At 45.9% G+C, this 20,573-nt stretch overlaps 1 protein-coding gene across 2 annotated transcripts in view; it reads right to left on the reverse strand.

Annotated features, from left to right (window-relative positions):
• The window catches only part of AOX1 (aldehyde oxidase 1), a 542,538-nt gene extending 540,867 nt beyond the window's left edge, over positions 1–1,671 (reverse strand). The window contains exon 1 of one of the 2 annotated variants that reach the window (XM_085649034.1): positions 1,479–1,669. In XM_085649034.1, the coding sequence (XP_085505160.1) occupies positions 1,479–1,532 (54 nt within the window). In that variant the 5' untranslated portion in view covers positions 1,533–1,669. Of the gene's footprint in view, positions 1–1,478 lie in introns of both variants that reach the window. The other variant, XM_085649035.1, reaches the window with a different exon arrangement.
• Positions 1,672–20,573: the final 18,902 nt, after the last annotated feature.

Raw genomic sequence — 20,573 nt, forward strand, 5'->3', positions numbered from 1 at the left:
ATCACAGACAACACATCTTCAATTGAAATAACCATTACATTTGCACTCATATACAGTTTTACTGATAAAAATTATACAGTGAACAAACGATAATGTGTGGAAATGTCATCACCCAATGTATTGATTTGATCGTCAGCACAATTTATTTACAGACATTTACATTTTATGGTGTACTAGAAAAAAATAACATTGTATAGCCTTCCTACCCTAGTAACAAGGAACAACTGTCATAAATCTCTCACTCTGAATTCAGAGAAAGAAAGAAAAATAAACACCAAGCTCCCTGGAAGACACAGCCTGTCATTTGACCTCTGTCTTTGAATGCACAGCAAATGTGACCAGATAAGAACACGATTTAAAGGCCTGTTTACAGAAAGAGAGTTTGTGATGGAATGCAGTAAACAAGGTGTGGGCAACTGGCGGGACGTACTCGAGCTGGACAGCCTAAAGCAAATAAAATAAAGCACATAAAGCCAGCAAATATGAGTTACAAAACAAGGGGCAGAATGCATTCCTAGCTCACCCTTCTGAATGTTCCCAAGATGTGTTTACCAAAGGTAAGCTGCGACCTAACAAGGACACATTCATGTTTGTTAGGCACTGGGGTGATTAAGCGATTTGCGCCTAATGTCAGGATGTTGAGCGGACACATAGACTCGAACCTAGTTCCCCAGTTCCAAAGGCGTCAGCTCTGGACGTAGTAACACATCCTCTCCCAATGTTCATGGAACACGAATAATACAGTCGACAAATTCAAATACCGCTGACATAAAACTTCAATGGCTTAGATGTAAGACAACGAAAGCGAGCTGCATATTTCACGTATGAAGATGTGGGTGAACTGAAAATCCATTTTAAAAAGCCACGCACAGGAAGGAATGCGTCCCCGCGAACGGTGTGGCCTGCCTCGTGCATAACCCTTCCCAGATATCAAGGCTTCGCGGGAATCTGCGCACCTAAGTTCTAACTGGGTGCTTCCTGTGTTGGGGTAACCTATGTATGAGCCATTTTAGTACAGAGGACTGGGACATCATAGATAGGCGGCTCTCTCACTGCCCCTGCTGGAAGCGGCGCCTCGCCTGCTTGCATGGGGCCTCTGGTGTATTATCAGGGCATGAACTGGTACCCGCCAGGACCCATCTCTGGATGGCAGAGCATGGGGAGTGGATGCGAGGGCCGGCGCCACGAGGAAATCTGCTTCCAAGCTGCTGTGCCCATGCTGCAGTGCTGCCCGAAGAGCCTTGGCCGGGCGTCCCGCTGAGGTCCCCCAGACCCGTCGTCCAAGCCCTCCGTAAGTCTCTGCGAGCAGACTGTGTTAACAGCGCCACTGGCCTCTAATTGACGTCAACGCCAGTCCTAGGCAAAGACCATCCTCATGGCCCATCATGTGTGAAGAATCTCCTACAAACCTCTGTGCAACCTGCTGGATGCAAAGTCTCTTTTGACACCGCCGAGCGCCAGCGGTGAGATAATCTTACCTTTTTTCCATTCACAAAGAAAACCAGCTCGTCGGAGCACACCGCAGCAGGCATAGTGCTCCTTGGAGAACAGCCGGGCTCAGAGCGCGAGGTGAGTGACAAGCGAGCGCGAGGTCACCGAGCAGCGCCTGCTCTTCAGGTCAGGTGTGACTGCAGCCAGCAGAACCCGTCTCCCGGGGTAGATGCGCGAACAGCACCAGTGGGGCGGCTCCTGTCGCTCCTGGGCAGATTAGCTGCGGATTGTTTAAGGACAACGAATAATGCACTCATAACATACGTGTAACTTGATGCGCATTGCCCGTTGCCCCACCTTCAGCCTAGAGCTCCGAGCATTGCACAATACAACTCTCTCTCCTTTTCAGTTGTTAAGGAATACGGCAGCGTTAAATCGGGCACTTTTCATTCGGTTGACTTTACCGAATGTTACAATAATTTCTTCATTCGGTTTTCAGGGTTGTTAAAAGTTTTATTAGGTCCTAAATCGTACACACAGTTCGGCAACGCAGAGACAAAATTGAACCTTGCAAACACATCGCCCCTCTGACGAAGTTCAGCTGTCAAGCCTCTAAAACTTTTATTATAAAAAAAAGTGAGTACTTCATTCATCCCATCAGAGTTTTTGAGTGGCCTTAAACTGAGCACCAGTTTCAAGGAACATTACTGGGTATTTATAGTTATGACCTAGTTACCATTGATGGTTTGCTAATAACTTAATAACTTTCCTGCCCTTTGACTAAACTTTTTAAGAAGGAAGTTCATCCACCTCAGCTCCTTCCTTGAAAGTTTCAGAGTGATCCATCAAGGGGGGGCTGAGACAAAAGGGGGTTCCCAAAACTTAATGTCCCCATGCTATTTCCATAGGGATTTTTTTTTTTTTTGAAAAACCTTTATTGACATTTCAACCAATAACAAGTATGGGCCTACAACCCCCGGGGCCGGCCGCTAAGCAGTCAGAGTAACAGAAATCAATATTTATCACAGGCAGCACCTCGGGGAGCAGAATCTCCATGCTGGTATACTCTCGGCCACTGAACAGCCCAAGTAGGAGACCAGGATACAAAAGGTTTTCATTTTATAATAAGGGAGAATGGAAGGATCAGGTGCCAAACAGTTTCCCGGCAGCAAGAAATGGCAGGTAGAATAATAAACGTCAACAAGAAACAGCAATTTATCTAGTCAATGGAGCTGAAACTAAAAGTTCAGGATGTGGAGGAATATCACGGCCATTTGCGCCTGCAGTCCCCTGCCCTAAAACCCAGAAAACACCACGGGAATTGTGGCACACATGAAAACGCAGCGATTAACGACGAAGGAGTTCTACCATGCTGATCCCAGAAAAGAAAGACAAAGAAGTATAAGAGAAGAAAAAGGAGGCCATGGAAAAAAAAGGGGTTAAAGACTAAAGGATCCCCTCCCCCAACCCCCCACCCTGCACCTCTGCAGATGAGTACAGCCCCCCCCCCAGCAGCGTGCCCGTCGCCCCGGAACCAGACCCGAAATATAGAAGAAACAGAGAAAGAGGAGTAAGAAAAGAACCCCACCAGACGGGGGTGTAGAGAGAATATTAATAAAACTGGAGGAGGGCCTTCAAAACATGCCCCCGGCTTCTCCCTCCCGCACAATTTGTTTCCCCCCAAAGCAAACAATAAGCAACACAGAATCGACCAAATCAAAGAAGAATGGAGAGCATTATGCGCCTATTACACTAACAGTTATGCCGTGAGAGCACGCAACCCCTGAGCCCGCCCGCCTATTAGATGACCACCTCTGAAGGATCAGCCTTATCCTTGGCCACTCTTTGCGAATCTACCCGTGCATACCCATCGACCCAGTGCCATGTCCAATGCTACAAAGAAGAGGAGCGTCCAAAAAAGAACAGGAAGCGACACACACAGGTAGGGTGGAAGTCTCTGATCACCAACACAGTCAGCAGTATGGAGAGTCGTCTTTCCCAGTGCTGCCCCAGGATCTGCACTGCACACAAGGTCCAAGAAGGCGAAATCAGCCAGAGCAGGCGACCGTTGCTGGAATGTTGCCTGGGTTGCCGGAGGCCGCGCACGGGACAAGGCCACCCCCCCAAGACCTCCGGGACAGACCAGACCCACAGCCAGCCGATCACACGTTGAGAAACTGTCCGGAGTTTCCAGCTGGTCACTATCCACAGGGGCGGCCACGACACTGTCCTCCTGTGTGCGGTGTAGGAAGTCCCCGTGTACCTGGGGACAGGCAGGCAGCAACTGTTCCGACGCTGATGCCACCCCATCAAGCTTACTCTCCAATACCCAGGCGCCGTGAACCAAGGTGGAATGAAGGGCACCGAGAGCCTCGAGAAGATCACCATACCCCAGCACAGCTCTCGGCGCTCGCTCCGCTACGCTCCTCATAGTCGCACACTTCCAATCGTGCTGCGACCCAGTGTACAGGATGGTAGACTTCGTCCTGTCAAGATGGCCGCTGGGTAGGTCCAACCCAGATTGGGACCAGGACTCAGGGACAAGCGCCTCAGGTTCCATGTCACTGGAGTCAGGGTTTCGGGGGCAGGCAAAAAATATACCCGGTGTGTGGTCACGGGCAGCAATCATCCCCACCACGGATCTGCGCCCGCAAAAATCCGGGAGCAGTCCGCAAGAATCAGGGCGAGTTGCGGGCGGCGGCCGGGCAGCTCACCGGCGAAGGCTGAGGCAATCACCGGGGAATCTTGGATTAGCCACCTCGGGCATGCACTCACCGCTCCGGTTAGTCCGACTCCACCCAGTCACCAAAGGCCGCTGTTGTTGAACTGCCGCCCGGCCATGTTATCCACTCGAGGTCCCTGTTCCAGGGTTGCACAGGCCGCAAACTTCAAATGGACATTTCTCCGGCGATACCGCCGCCAGAAACTTCTGAGTCACACGATCGGTTGCCGCTCTCATTCACCAACACGGGCATATAGCGCAGGCTAAGGATCTCATGCAGGATATCTGTGCGGGATGCGGAGGTTCACGGAGCCGGGAGCCTACGCTGCCGTCCCGGTCGCCATCTTGGCTCCTCCTCCTCCATAGGGATTTTTGAGCAGCGCTACAGCTGAATGGAATGAAACCAACTTTGGCAGAAAGTTAGATCCTCATCCAACAAGCATTTACAATGCAATAGGTCTCGCAATGACATTGTTTTCAGCTATTGGCATTGAAAATGTTATTGATTTTTTTGTTTTCCCTTCGTGAAATAATGGCGTTGTAAATGAAAATGACCCCCGCATACCGACATACATAGAAACCGCACTACAAACGGGCACACATGCATGCACACGCTGAGAAACACACACACCCCGTGAGACAGACACACTAATACATAGAGGCACACGGGTGTACCGAAGCACGTGATCACACACACAGGCATACTGAGTCACAGGCACACTGACGCTTTGGGTCTGGCAGACTAGCCGACACACCACACTGTCACACTGAGTAGAGGCGCACACATGCTGAGAGGGATGTTTTAATTATCAAGCTCAAGGTGCTCACTGTAAAAGTCAAGAGGAGTGGAAGACTGACTTGACATTATAAAGTTGAAACTGAGGAGTTACACACGTCTGCAACATATGCTCAGCCTCCTGAGCTAATTTTGTGTCAATAACACATATACCGGAGACCTTGACCAATGCACTTCCATTGTGAGCCTGGGGATGCTGATGGTAAGTGCTGAACTTTCCAACATCATCCTCAGGCCCGGGGTGGGTGTTGGTAATGATGATATATAGACTCACCATCTGGGAAGGCTGTAAGTGCCTGGGGGAGGTCGTGTAAATCCCAGAATTCTTCCAGTATTTCTCATTTCTCCATTTATTTTTCCTTCTGCTCCTCTATCCTGATTTCTCTCCAGCTCTAGTTCCTTTCTTTTTTGCCCTCTCTTTCTTTCTCTTGTTTTTTCCTTAGTTTTTGTCCCGTCTTCATTTTTTTTCTACTTGTTTTCAGCCTTATCTTCTTTCCATGTCTTCATCGTTTCTCCTACGTTGTTCTTTCTCTGTCTTGTTTTCGTGGCTCAGGTGACTTAGAAGCGCGCCCAGACAGAGAGGCCCTACCGCCCCACTCACACCCGAGGGCTGCAGTGCATGGGAAATCAATATATATTTTTTTGCATCTTTTATATAGCGCAAACTCGACCCGAAGGTATTGGAGCGCTGTACATGAGTACCGTATTTACATTACATATTCAGGCAGGGGGAGATTAAGTGATTTTCCCAGAATCACAGGATGTGGTCGTGCACATTATGCATGGCTACAGTCCTAAACAATACCCAACATGGCCAGTCCTGCGCCCCTTGCCTCCCCTTCGCCAACCCAATGGCACTCAATCTCCTTGGCAGCGATGAAGCACGGAGCTGCCATGCCAGCAGAAATGTCTGCTGTGGAGTACGTTGTGTGGGGACAGCCTCTCTGCACCCTACCCCACCACAAACCAGACTTCCTTCGGGCACAAACAAGCGCCTGCCAAACGATTCCGTTCTACAGGGGAGCAAAGCAAGGGGTTTAGCGAAGAGGCAGGGGAGGGGGAATAGAAGGAAATTAGGATTGGGCGGACTGAAAAATGGGAGGAGGAAGCGCGGGGAAGGGAAGGAGGGAGAGCTAGGAATGGTAGCTCCGAGAAGAGGGGCCGTGGGAGGGGAGGAATAGAGGAAATGGGGAAGGCGGGACAGGGCGTGGGTGGGATAAAGGCAAGAATGGTGAACGTGAGAGGCAGTGCCTCTCTTCCCATTCCTCACCCCCATTCCTTCGCCACTCTATTTCTTGGCATGAGTCTACGTGCCCCTTTATTGCACTTTCCCGCCCCCTTATGTCTGTTCCCTTCCTCCTCCCACCATCACTCAGCGCCCCTCCCTAGCCCTGATGCTGTTTCCACTCTTGCTTGTGATTCCGTTGTTTACAGAGCACGGCCCGGGTGACTTAGAAGCGTGCCCAGACAGAGAGGCCCCGCCGCCCCACTCACACCCGAGGGCTGCAGTGCATGGGAAATTAATATTGCATCTTTTATATAGCGCAAACTCGACTCGAAGGTATTGGAGCGCTGTACATGAGCACCGTATTTACATTACATATTCAGGCAGGGGGAGATTAAGTGATTTGCCCAGAATCACAGGATGTGGACGCAACCCCGAGGCTCGAAACCTGGTTTCCAGCACCAAAGTCGGCAGTCTACACATACAGAGCGGGCTGAGATGTTCATGGATGAAATGCATATGTGGCAACATTTTAGAGCAGGCAAGTGAGGTGGAAATTCTAACAAGCGCTCCCATGACGTTTTCGTTTCGCTTTTTCTGCCGTCCCACTTGGATGGCCTCGCCTGTTAAAAGGTTTCTTGTCTTTATGGGGCCATGTGTTTGGCTCCATAAAGATAAGAAACCTTTTGCGACAAACGCAAAGCAAGCGAGTCCGTCCAAATGGGACGGCTCGAAAAGCCAAGCAAAAACGACATCGACACCTCTGTTCCAATGGCTGGCCACCGTTTAGCATAAACGGTGATGCCAGCCAATGGAACAGAGGGGCGGGGCTTAAAGCCCCTTACAGAAAATAACCTGTTAACACTAAATCTCGCCAGCGAGACTGCGCATGCGCGCAGCCTACGCCAGGCGAGACCTAAAAAGTGTGCTTTTGCTGATTTACTGAAAATACAATCAGTAGTTTGGGAAAAATTAAGGTTCAAAATATCTGTATATCTGGATTGTTAGGTTTGAAGGAACCTCGTGAGAGTACTATGCAACTTCAAATATTAGAGAGATCTAATTGGCCGAGGGGGCTTTTTTCTGCATTGGCTGTTTTGCTCCTGCAGCAGAAGCATATGTCCTGATTGGCTGGCTGCAAAATGAGGAAAGAATTTGAGGCCACCATTTCAGGATAGGGAACTTGGTCCTCTTGTTCTGAATAAAAAAAAAAAAAAAGAAGGTATTATGGTGCACTCTGGACCCTCTGGACCTTGTAAGTGGGCCCCAGAGGGCCCCCAACCCAGGGCTAAATAAAAAAAAAAATCTTTTGGGTTGCAGAATTCCCACAGGAAACTTGCAGAAGCCAGCAAATCCCCCTGCTCCCTCAAGAGCCCCACAGGAGTGCGGGGACCCCGTGACTCCCCCGGGATCACGGCCACCATATAAAACAAGCATTTACAATGCAATCGGTCTCGTATTAGTGAAAGTTAGAGCCATTGGTGTTCCGGCCTCGCCTTTGTGTTTCTTATTAATGCATACATTAGCATAGCTTTTCATGCACGCAGCATTGCGAGTAGTCCGCTGTACTAGGAGGTTTATGCACCTAGCTGCCCCGTGCAAGGGCTCTAGAAATGATTAGGTTTTTTACATGGCACATTAAAGTAAATGAAGCTGTAAACCACGCTCCGCCAGTGAGCGACAGGGAAATAACGGGCTGCAAGAACATTTTGCTATATCAGACCCCAGAAGTCCAATGCATGAAAAAGTCTCCATATGACCAATATAGGTTCTACTTGAATGTTTACATAACTACAGAACATTATCCTTTAAAACTAGGAGGTAAGATAACCTAGCACAAGTAAGCATTTTATAAGGACGCTGGGCAAATATATCCTATTGTTTTATACAACCCATCACCCGTTGATGTACCTCTGTGAACAACAGCTACAGCGTACATTGGTAAATACAAGTTACCTAAGGAAATTAGAAGCTGCACAGCACTGCGAATACACGTCTTACCCAATTTACATATTTGGATTGAAGTAAAATCAATTTCATAACACCTCATCATACGTCTCAAAACACAAAGGCATTCACAGCAAGACTAATAAGAAGCTGTCCACTGCATAGTGTACAAACATGTAAAGCTGGCGGTATATCGATGTCAAGTAATGCCAGGGTACCTACTGGGACAGGAACGCAAACTGGCAGCATTATTGGCGGAAAACCATAATATGATTTACATGCGATGTGCGGCCGGTCACTCATCCCTTCAAGAGTACTACACAAGCGAGCCATCGTAAGCAGATGACTGTTCACTCAACAAAGCCACCAAAGATTTAAAGACAAAAGCTAGCTGTCAAATGACCCAAGCAGCTCTTTGTTTACTGATTGGCAGGGATAGTGAAGCTGATAGGCATCGATTGACATAACAGGCATATTTTAAACTTCAAAGGAGATAATTAACGCATTAACAGCTAGACCACAATTGCTGGTTCCAAAAACTGGATGAACTAGAACACAAAACGCTGACCTGGAAAAATTGAGAGAGAGAGAGAGAGGCGCAGCACGTTGGACAGCAGTACAATTACAATGACGGGAGGGAGGGGGTGCAAGCGAGGAGGCAACAGATGGCCAGAGCTGGCCAACTAAAAGAAACAATCAAGCAGCGAAGAATAGCACAGGAACATTACGTAACGGCAGCTGGCCAACCAAACAAATCAATTGGTGATGTCCGCTGGGAGGGAACTAAGCACCCAAAGGCGGGACAGATGGACACAACTGACCAACCAGAGATAAGGAATTTTGAAAGGCAGGCCATCCAACCAACCAAAAGCTCTGAGCGTGCCGAAATCCCATATACTAAATACAGCATGCCTCGCAGAGCAGTGCATGTGCTGCCTAGGCTTGACCTAAAAAGAGGGGGCACGAGTGACTGTGGTGGGTTGGTGTCAAAATGAACAATGTGTGTCTTTCCTTTTAAGCCCGAACTGTTGCTGCGTAGAGGTGATATGGACCCAGCTCCGTATACCCTACCTTTCTTACTTGCGAATGACTTTAAACAAAGAAGATGAACGGATCAAGAGTAAGGCAGAGGGTCTTGATGAAACGTATCTTACATGTTTCTGGGAGAAGTTGTTGAACCTTCGATAAACACAAGAAAATCCAACTACCGCTCTGTCCCTTTAATCCTTAATTCCCTCCCAACTACTCTAACTGCTCTTTGATTTCAACAAGCGTTATTCTATAGAAGATGCTTATGTAGTTTGGAAGGCTTCAGATATTCTGTCTGTATCCTCTTGGGGAAGGATGCTTATGTCATGCAGGGAAGTTTCCAGATTCCCTCTTTGAATCCTTTGTCGGGTTTATTTTATAACAGGGGCTTCTCCTCCATTAGGGTAGAGGAGTGTCGACCCACTGCTTTCTCGCAGTGCGAGAAGCAGGTACATAAAATGATAAAACTACCATTTTATGTTTCTGCTTCTCGCACTGTGAGAAAGCAGTAGGGTTTGGTTGCAGGAAAGCAGGTGGGCGGGTCTGCTCTAGGGCAGGGGAGGAGTGGTTTGCCCACTGCTGAGGGCGCTGACTGTGCACTCTGCCTTTTCTTCATGTAGGCTACATGCAGCCTACACGGAGAGAATTACCTCCCAGTAGGCCCCTGGCTGGTCGGCGTCCCAACCAATCACAACACTGCCATTGCAGCGTTGTGATTGGCTTAGGGGAGGGAGGCTGCTTGCTTCCTGTTCCTGCCAGAGGCAGAAGAGCAGGAAAACGCTGGACCTGCAGACAGGTACGTTTTAAAAATGTATTAACCCCCCCTCGCGCGACCCTCAAGCGCAACCCTCCCCCATCCGCAATTAATGCCAGCTGTGACTGTTCTATAATAACAACTTGGTATAGTGAGTTTCTAGTTATCAAACAACACTTCATACAGTATAATAAGTATAGCACATGTAGTGTATTCAGTTACAAATGTACCATATCGCAGTTGTTATGTCTCTGTAACTTTCTTTCTTCCAATGCTGATAAGCACACCCTTTTTCAGGTCCTTAAATCAGTTTCAGTAGCGATGGTCTTTAAACAATGTTTTCCAGTCATAAATCGCAGATTTCTATTGGAGTCACAGTTTGGTCTTTTGTATAGCTATGCATTTGTAAACAATAGAAGTTGATACCTTGTTTCTTCTCTAGTTCGATTTTCAGTTTTTTTTCAAGTACAGTTCTTCCTTTACAGGTGCTGGCAGCTTGAGAGGTGAAGGAGAGAAGATGACCGGCACTGTACACATGTGAAAGTATCCACAGTGTGATTATTAGAAATGGAGGTGGGGCATCTGAAGAATATTTGGAGTCCCTTCCTTTCTGACACCTTCTCCCAGCCAGGACATAAATGACAGAAGGTGTTAGTGATGGCCCATTACAAAGCGGCTTACTGCCACTAATTCTTTTCAGCTGAAAACAAAACACTGTTATTAGCATAAAGCTTCTTTTGGCCAGAGTCTGACGCCCCCCACCCCCGGGATCACTTGAGGCCTGCCAGTTTGAAGACTCATGGCGGTTTTCGTAACCATCTTTAATACAGATTCAAAAAAACATAGCTTCGTCTAACTTAGTAGAAATCCAACAAAATTTGTCCTCTCTAATGCTATCATACCTTATAAAAGCCCTCAAATATGGATTGCAGGTGCCTTTTAACAAGATAAATCAGTTACTAGTCGCACAAGCCGCCAAATGCAAAGAGGGATTGTCTCAATCCACCTCTGCAAAAGAGAAAGACGACATTTATGGTCCTGTGAGTAAGCTCACATAACTAACATAGAAGAAGGGAGTAGAATCCTGACTAATGTTGATGTACACATGATAAGACACACATCTCTGTGTCATACTCTGAGAACTGTATGAGTGACAATAATGTAAAACCATCTACAAGTGACTATACTTATGTAAATCACAATTATTTAGCAGGACCTGGGGTCACGGATTAGGCATCAGCTTTCTTCCTTTAATCCCTTAGCAGCCAAATAGACAAATACCAAGAACGTTTTAGTACCTCAGAAACAAGGTCAGAAAAAAAACACTACAGGAGCACATTTCCCATGAGTCGATAGGGCAACATTGTCTAATAAGGTGTCAAGTCTCCTCTGCACAAGCCCTCAGGAGAAGAAGCACTTCTTTCTTCTACACTGCTCAGCAACCAGATAAGGGAATTCTCTCCCCAGGGTTTATGAAGACTGTGTGAAATCTACGACTATGTGTCAGATCAGTATCTCATCTGAATCAGGAAATATACATTTTCATTTTTTATCAAGTTTTTACTACTCACTTGTAGGATAACATATTGTGAATATTGCATACTTTTCATCTTGTGTAGATTCCATATGATACATATCTGTATTTATATCACTGTATGTTCACGCGTTTCAGGGCTCGCTGTCCCGCCATCAGCGGGAAGGGTCACTTAATCTATATGCACTAGAAACAGAAATGAAAAATAACCACAAAATCAGGAGAATCAATTTCTTAGAACACTCTGTTTGCCAGTGTGAAACCTCTGTGTTAGTAGCCAAATTGTTGCCCCAAATATGTTATCCCTTCATCAGGGTCACCTGCACTAAATAAGGGGACAGGTAGTGTGGAATCCCCGACTTTGTCCAATGAGGATGCAGGACCCAATAGACCACGGTGAACAGGATTGAAACTAAATACTTTACTTGACAACTTTATAAAAAAAATCCCACAGTCAGATCATTCAGTCTAGGGGATTTCCCTAACTATAGATGCGTGATAGCAGCAGATGTCACATATTTGATTTGGCCCGCTTTATTTCCAGCTTCATATAAATGTCTTTCCATACTCAGATAATGGGCCCTAGCTTTATAGGGGACTAGTTGTCTTTATAATCCAGGGGTCTCCAACCTTTTCTGTAGTGAGAGCTACTTCTGATCAGTGAAAATCATCCTGTACTACTGAAGGTTAAGCAGCTCACGCATTGTTACCAGACACCCTACGCCCAGCTCCATTGAATTTAAGCCTAATGTCCATAAGACCAGATACAATGGTTTGAACAAAATACTTTGACCAAGGGCTGTATGACAGGACTGCCATGTGCGTCAGTGAGAGTGTGGCCTTTGGGGATGTGTGAATATGTGTGCATAGGAATGGGATGAATGTATATGGGTGACTGAGAGCCTATGTCTTATATACTCAGTGGCGGCTGGATAGTCTGCCAATTAGAGGGCGGGAAAAGAATAAATACATTTTAAAAGCAGCACATACATACAATTACATACACAAAAGAAACAAAAAGTCCTCCTCGCTCCGGTCGTCTTCTTCTCCTCACATCACAACCCGCCCTGAGCAGAGTGTCAGGACGGGGCAAGGCCTGTTGAGTGACAGAGTTTTGGGCTGCCTGACTGGGCACTAGTTTATAGTATGCATGTCCCGTTGGCTGACCGTCTTGCGACAGTCAGCCTGACATTATAAACCTCTCAACCCGTCTGTCTTAGACAGCCAGGTTGAGAGGCTACACAGTGCCTCCAGTGTCTTTGCGAGAAGCGAGAGAGGCAACTCCCACCAATCAGGGCACTGCTCACATGCAGCACCAGGATTGGTTAAGCCCAGCTGGACGTAACGTGATGTGAGGAGAAGATGACCGGAGCAAGGAGGACTTGTCTCCGGATAATGTGGTACGTGCCTTTTTTTCTTTTGTGTATGTAATTGTATGTGCTGTTTTTAAAATGTATTTATTCTTTTTCCCACCCCTGTAATTGGCAGACTATCCAGCCGCCACTGAGTACATAAGACATAGGCTCTTAGTCACCCACACACATTGAGCCCATTCATACGCACACATGTTCACACATCCCCAAAGACCACACTCTCACTGACACACATGGCAGTCCTGTCATAGAGCCCTTGGTCAAAGTATTTTGTTCAAACCATTGTATCTGGTTCTATGGACATTGGGCTTAAATTCAATGGAGCTGGGCGTAGGGTGTCTGGTAACAATGCGTGAGCTGCTTAGCCTTCAGTAGCTCAGGATGATTTTCACTGATCAGAAATAGCTCTCACTACAGAAAAGGTTGGAGACCCCTGGTCTATCTTATCAGCATTGCTTCATCTTTCAAATAACTTAAAAGGAGCGTTTTGAACCTTTCTGTGAAGCACAATGAATCTAGGGCAACCTGAGAACAGGATGGAATGAGTTCCATGTTCTCAAACCATAGCCACAGAATGACTGATTAAGGGTTTCTTCTTTGCTGAAATTGTTATTTCTGCATCTTTACTGCACAGTTCTCTGAGATCACCTGAGATGAGGAGTTTTTTCGCCAGGTGTCTTGATGTATTGTAGTGGGCAGATTTGCAAATAATGCAGATTGCTTTGCAGCCAGAGCAAGTATTGAGATAAGAGTAGATGTTTTAAGATCACAAGTACACATACCCAATAACAGACAAAGGTTTTCATTTTGGATTGCTTTGAGTGGCACACGCCTTAATGTTGGAAGTATTGAGTTTACAAAGTCCAGTATAGAGAGGATCAGTGCTGGCAAAAGGCATTTGGAAATACGATGTACTTGTTTTCTTTAAAAAGACATATATGCAGTTGCAGCTACGATCATTTCAATATAGCCTTAGAGCCCACCAGAGCGGGCTCTACTGGCCACTAAAGGCCCGCTCTAGCGTAAAAGGCCAAAGGTGAGGGCCTTTAACAAAGGAGTGGGCCTTTAATGGCTGGTAGAACCCACTACGGAGACCTCCAAGGCTATTAGAACATTCCGCCCCTAGAGGGCAGAATGTTCTAATTTGTAAAACAAGGGCCTCACCACCCCTGGCTCCACGAGGCCATTTGTTCACAGCAATAGCTGTGAACAAAAAATGGAATGTTGGAGCTCCGGGCTACTACCAGCCATTAGATGCCCAGAGCCCTCACTTGTTGTCAATGGAGCTCTCAATATTCCAATGTTCTAATATGGCTCACATATTCTTGTTCAGGTGACATGAGGGTCTTTGTAGGAAACATCTTTTAGGATGAAGCCGGAATCACGCTGTGCCTTCACAGTAGAAGGAACGCGCCTTTAGCATGCATTCTTTCAGCATGCAAGTCGTTACAACTACTTGCTTTAGGGGGGCTCATTGGTGGAATGGTATTGGATTAAAAGTCCAACACCTTCTCTACTGTTGTGCAGACTGGAGTTGGAATAGTAAACTATTCCAAAATCCAGTGGCCCCCCTAAGGCAAGTGGTTATAAAGTCTTACGCGCTGAACAAATGTATGCTAAAGGCACATTCATTCTAATGACGGCGTTGAGAAGGCATGCATACTAAACGAATGCAGAAAACTATCATACATTCAGTCTCTGCACAGGAGACCATGGTGGGTGCAATCCGATTTGGCTGGGCGTAGTTTAGACAGTTTTGAGAGGGTAGCCCCAGTAGATTAGCTGAAAAGGGGACGTGTTTTTGTGTGGTTGGAGTTTCAGGAAGGGATGTGGCATCGATCCATCAGTGGTTGTCAGACACATGCTGAGGGGGACAATGGTGGTTCTTTTGTCATTTGCATCTACATTTATACGCAGAGGTGAACTGAGGTGTCCAGCTTATCAAGCAGAGCTCCCAATGGTTCCAAGTACACTCTGAAAGTGCAGGAGATACTATGCATCCTGGTACCAGTGGGGGTTTTGATTTCTTTATCTAGATGACTTGTGAACATTTATTCAGTCTTTCTTCTGCAGACCAAACTTAAACGTGTATTAATTAATTTCAGTATGATGTCATGGTCTCCTCTATCAACGCCTCTGACAGATCTAGCAGGGCAAAAGGGCAGAATTTGCAATTGCCCATAATACAAAGCGCATCACTGATGACCTATAGAGGGTCAGTTTCTGTCCTGCATCCTGGGTTTAAGACAGACTAAAGATCGCCGTATAGGTCGCTCATGGTGCAGGAACAGGGGCGTAATAAAGGCCCCCGCAGCCCCTGCGGTGCGTTGGGGCTTCCACACTTTCCTACACTTGAAGGGGCCCCTTCGGCCCCACCCTGAAGTGAGTGCTGAAGCATAGGGCCGACAGGCCTGAGCACTGCACATTAGTTTCCGTTTAACTTTAGCCTTTCTTTGGGCAGGTGGCAGTGTTGTGAAGATCTCGGGCACAAAAAAGAAACAGTTGCAATTTATAGCTCTTATTTCTCGCCCGTGCAGAGAGGCCTCGAAGGAAAGGCTCCTCAGGATTTATCTGTGAATCCGAGTGCTGAAAGAAACATTCAAGGGAGCGGCGACCAGGAGAAGGTCACAAGGACGTTCAAAGGAAGAAGCAATGTTGAGACAGAAAGACAGATAGAACTCTGTGTGTGGGAGTGTGTGCACACACAGGGGCCTAACACTCCCCACCCACCCCATGGTGCAGGAGGCCCCAGGGACTCCCCAGCCACGCACCTTGCTTGTCCTGATATCATTCAGCAGACTGCAACTTGCTCTGTTCTTTGTGCAGAGACAGTGCAATAGGTTGACACTGCTCTGTAGAAATGTAACAAATTATTGTTACATTTTAGAAAGCCACTGACTGTACAGGAAGCCAGGCTACGTTTTTTTTTAATCGTAGGAGTGGGTGAAGGGCTCTTGCAGAAGGCCTGAATGGATGACTAAAGCAGAATTCAGTGTTTTAACTGTGGACCCTCCCACATCCAGCCTGCACCCTCAGTAAGAGTCCAGTTTTGGAGTCACACTACAGAGAAGGCAAACAGCAAAGAGACAAAGGGCTGCATTTGGGTTTCATGCATCCTGGTGCTGTAGCAGCTTTCTCCCAGGCCATGTTTGCATCCTTAAACTGCTGAAGGGCTGTGATTCCTGGGGATTAAAGAAGAGGTGAGGCTAGTGCTGGACCAGCTGGTGTCCCCCAAACAGGTGAGTCCACCGACAGCCCTTTTCTTTCTAACTTGATGTATTAAAGGGAGGCATAGAGTAACTGGCTGGCACTGGGGGTATTGGGACCATACCACAGAAGCTTTCATTATGCCTCACCTCCTGGTCACACCAGACTTAACAAAAACCCCAGAAGCCCCCACAGGGCGTTGTTCACTGGGGCCCCTGCAAGTACTGAACAAAGGCAACTGTTTTAACAATGCCTGACAACGGATGGAATCTGAGTAGGAGTGACTCCCTGCATTGCTTTGTCTGGCTTTTCAGAGGTAGATTCCCCCCCCCTCCCCAAAAGTGAGATCCGACCGAGTAAATGTACCTACATTACCACCAGCACACAGTGCAGCTGAGAACTTCCAACCTGAAACAGAATTACATTTACCGCAGAGGTGGATTGCAGATGTTGCTCTTGTCTGAGAATGTAAAGGAGAGCCAAGCCGGGTTCAGATCCTGTGACTCTCGTAGTGGCGCTGTTGGCTCAGACTGTCAGTGTCTAGGTTTTGTAGCAGGGTGGCCCTATGGCTCTGAGCCCTGGCCTGCAGCTCTATCCCAATGATCCTCTGAATAGTGGACATTGCTCCTTTTACATGTATGTTTTTCCTCCATAATTATTGAAATCTGGGCGAGAAAGATAGGACAGCTTTTCCATTTCTTAAATTGCACTAAAATTAGTGCACTATACTCCTTTAAAATGTATGCTTTTCAAGTTGTAGGAAAGCACTGCCAACTTGTGTAAAAACTCTGAGTTCTGCTGCTTGAATTAGGGCAAATATTTAAAATACCATAGTCATCCTGCATTCAATGTACTTATTTCTTGCGACTTCCCATCCCCTTGCAAATCTCTACTTCCAACACATCCCTTTCTCTGTTTTTTCCCTTGTTTTCTTCTCTTTCCCATAAATGTCCCTCCTTTCTGCTCTTACCTCTCCGACCTGTTTCTATCACACTTTCCTTTATCTCTTTGCCAACTGTCCTGACTTTCTCAGTAGTCTTTCTCTCTCTTTATCCCTAACACTTTCACTTACTCATTCTTTAAGAGTGCTCCTCCATTACTCACTGACTCTGTCTACCCACTTTTTGTTATGGACTGTCCTTGATCACCTTTCCTTTCTCTTTCCTTGACTGTATCATCTTGCATCCTCTTTTAGTCTCTCTTTCCTCTTATACTTCCATTATGGCCTACTGTATCTCCCTATTTGACCACTGTTATTTTCTGTCTGCTTCTCTCCTCCTGTATAGTTTCTCATTAATGACGGTCACCCTCTCCTGGAAGTCTCCTCCTCTCTTACAGCTGCCTCCTGTTCATGAATGTCTTTTGTCTAACTATGATTCTAACTCATGCACTCCATCATTCATTATGTTCCCTTGACTGTTACCATTTGTTTACCAAGACATTATAAAAGACCCATGGGTCTGCAGGGCCGAGGGAGCCTTACATAAATTCAAATTAAATGTCGAGTAGCAGTGATCTCAAAGACCGATGTTTGTGAAGGAACTAGAATGGTGTCAAAATGCAAGGAAAAGCCTAAAAGGAGGACGGATTCCCATCACTCACCGAGGTGACATGCTTCATCATTTGGGATCTCCACCTGGTTACACACTAGGGTAACCAAGAGCTGCGACCTTCTATCTAATAGAAGGGAGCAAACGGATGTTTTTAGTTCACGCTTAACTAAAGGGAGCTATGCAGCACCCCTCCAGAGTAAAGAGCTAGAGTAGCTGAGTGATGGGCGCAGTGCAAAAACTAAATAACTAATAGTGATAAGTACTGATTAAAACTGAATATCAAAAGAAAAATATTTTTAATGTGTATCCTTTGATATCCAAACTAAAAATAGTGCAAGGGCAGTTTTAACAAAATAACTGCTGGAATTATTGGGTCTACATGTTTCGGCCAGTTGGACGATAGATAGTCCAAGGCCTTCCTCAGGACCACTGTATGTACTATTGCTACTGCGGATATGAACTCAAGTCAAGTGTCAACAAAACAAAAATACAAATATACAACCAAGGTTGGAATAAATACAACCAGTTAACCTGAATTTACAGGCGTAGAGATCCTCCAAACATCACAGGGTGCTCTTGGCACCTGTAAAGAGAATGTCTATGAAAAAGAATCCTACTCATGACATGTAAAATGTAAAAAGACTTCTATTTAGAACGTGGTATAGAAATTGCCATCTATCCATTTGCGTACAACTGCTTCCTGTATAAATGTGTAAAGCTGTAATTGCTCACCCATGATTTACCGGACCGGACCTCACCTCACCTGGCAACAGCTGACGTGCCCTTGACAGTGAGAGAATGCCGGTATTTAAACCTAGCCAGCATGTCTCTTCATTACAGTTTTGCCTGACAACTCTATGTGTTTTTTCGGAAAATTTGCGATCTAGGAACACAAGATATTTCAGTCACTACGGGAGAATACCTGCTTGCTAATCTTCACCATGAAGAGATGTGCATTCCCCTTTTTGCTAAAAGGAGTTGTGCTTTCCTTTTTGAAGGATGACATATATATTTATTCCATTGTGGACCCTAATTACAGAATATGTTGTTTTTTCATAGTGAATTTCAGCAATGCTAATATGTTTGCTAATACCAAATACAAACGCGAACAGTATTGCCCTATATGTTACATTCTGAACTACCAACTGCAATAGGTTTTAATTTTGTTCTACCCATTTATAATCTCGGCGCTTTCACAAGATCGTAGCGGGTATTGCACTCACCCAGGTGTGTGGTCAAAGGAGGGGTGGAGAGTCACATGAAGAGAAAGGCTTGCTGCCTGCCTTTTGATTGCCCGTCTTTTCTCCCTCTTTTTCCACAGAGCGGGGCCTCTTTTCCTGAGCTGCTACCAGGTGAGGTGAGGTCCGGTCCTCATAAATCACGGGTGAATTACAGCTTCAAACATTTATCCAGGAAGCAGTTGTACGCAAATGGAACGATGGCAATTTCTATACCACGTTCGAAATAGAAGTCTTTTTACATTTTACATGTCTTGAGTAGGATTGATTTTCATAGACATTCTCTTTTCAGGTGCCAAGAGCATCCGGTGATGTTTGTAGGATCTCTACGCCTGTAAATTCAGGTTACCTGGTTGTATTTATTCCAACCTTGGTTGTATATTTGTATTTTTGTTTTGTTGACACTTGACTTGAGTTCACATACTCAGTAGCAATAGTACATACAGAGGTCCTAAGGAAGGCCTTGGACTATCTATCGTCCGATTGGTTGAAACATGTAGACCCAATAATTCCAGCAGTTATTTTGTTAAAACTGCCCTTGTACTTTTTTTAGTTTGGATATCAAAGGATACTCATTAAAATATTTTTCTTTAGATATTCAATTTTAATCTGCACTTATCACTATTAGTTATTTAGTTTTTGCACTGCCCCCATCACTCAGCTACTCCAGCTCTTCACTCTAGAGAGGTGCTGCATAGCTCCCTTTAGTTAAGCGCGAACTGAAAACATCCGTGAGCTCCCTTCTATTAGATAGAAGGTCGCAGTCCTTGGTTACCCTAGTGTGTAACCAGGAGGAGATCCCAGATGATGAAGCATGTCACCTCGGTGAGTGATGGGAATCCGTCCTGCTTTTAGGATTTTCCTTGCATTTTGACACCATTCTAGTTCCTTCACAAACATCGGTCTTTAAGACCACTACTACTTGACATTTCATTTGAATTTATGTAAGGCTCCCTGGGCCCTGCAGCCCTTGGATCTTTTATAGTGTTTTGCATTTCATAGATGGGGAATAGGTCCACGCTTGGTCTTTAAATATTTCCTTAGACCCTCCCTCGTGTAGTTTTGTATTTGATTGTGTGCAGCTGTCGGCTGCGGGTCTCTATTGAACTGTACTTGATTGACAGTTTTTCGATTCACTTTTTGGAACTATCTAGCTCCCTTGGAGGGTGCTTGACACTGCTATAGCTGTTGAAATGGCCGAATTTAGCGGTTTAGCCTATGACGACTATACATATCAGGAAATACTCTCAACTACTCCTAGCATCCTAGACACCATTCCTAATACAATAATCAATAGCACAGATGACTGGACCACATTGTTGGGACTTAAGAAAACACACTCTAGGACAACTATTCACGATGTGATCATGACTGACTATCTTAGGGGCAATTGTGTCCCCACAGGCTTGATCGTGACCAACACACCAAGACAATTTCTGACTGACAAATCCTTCCTAAAAGATTGGTCCCTTATAGCTTGGCGCTGTATGCATGATTGGTTGATTTTAGTTATGTTTACCGCAAAACGAGTGGCAGATACCATACTGGTGGAAATACAATTGCTTGAATCACAGATCGAGACCACCATCACAGGCACACTTTAGAAAAAGAATCTTGAAGAAACCAATAAGACCAAAAAAGACTTCAAGGACAACATCTTACTCACTACAATCGAGAAATTTAAAAAAGACCTGGCACTCTTTGCACTTGAAAAAGTATATACCTATATAAGCGAGGATTACAATCTGCCAGAATACAAAAGGA

Source organism: Triturus cristatus, chromosome 3_2, assembly GCF_964204655.1.
Source record: "Triturus cristatus chromosome 3_2, aTriCri1.1, whole genome shotgun sequence".
Taxonomy (NCBI): domain Eukaryota; kingdom Metazoa; phylum Chordata; class Amphibia; order Caudata; family Salamandridae; genus Triturus; species Triturus cristatus.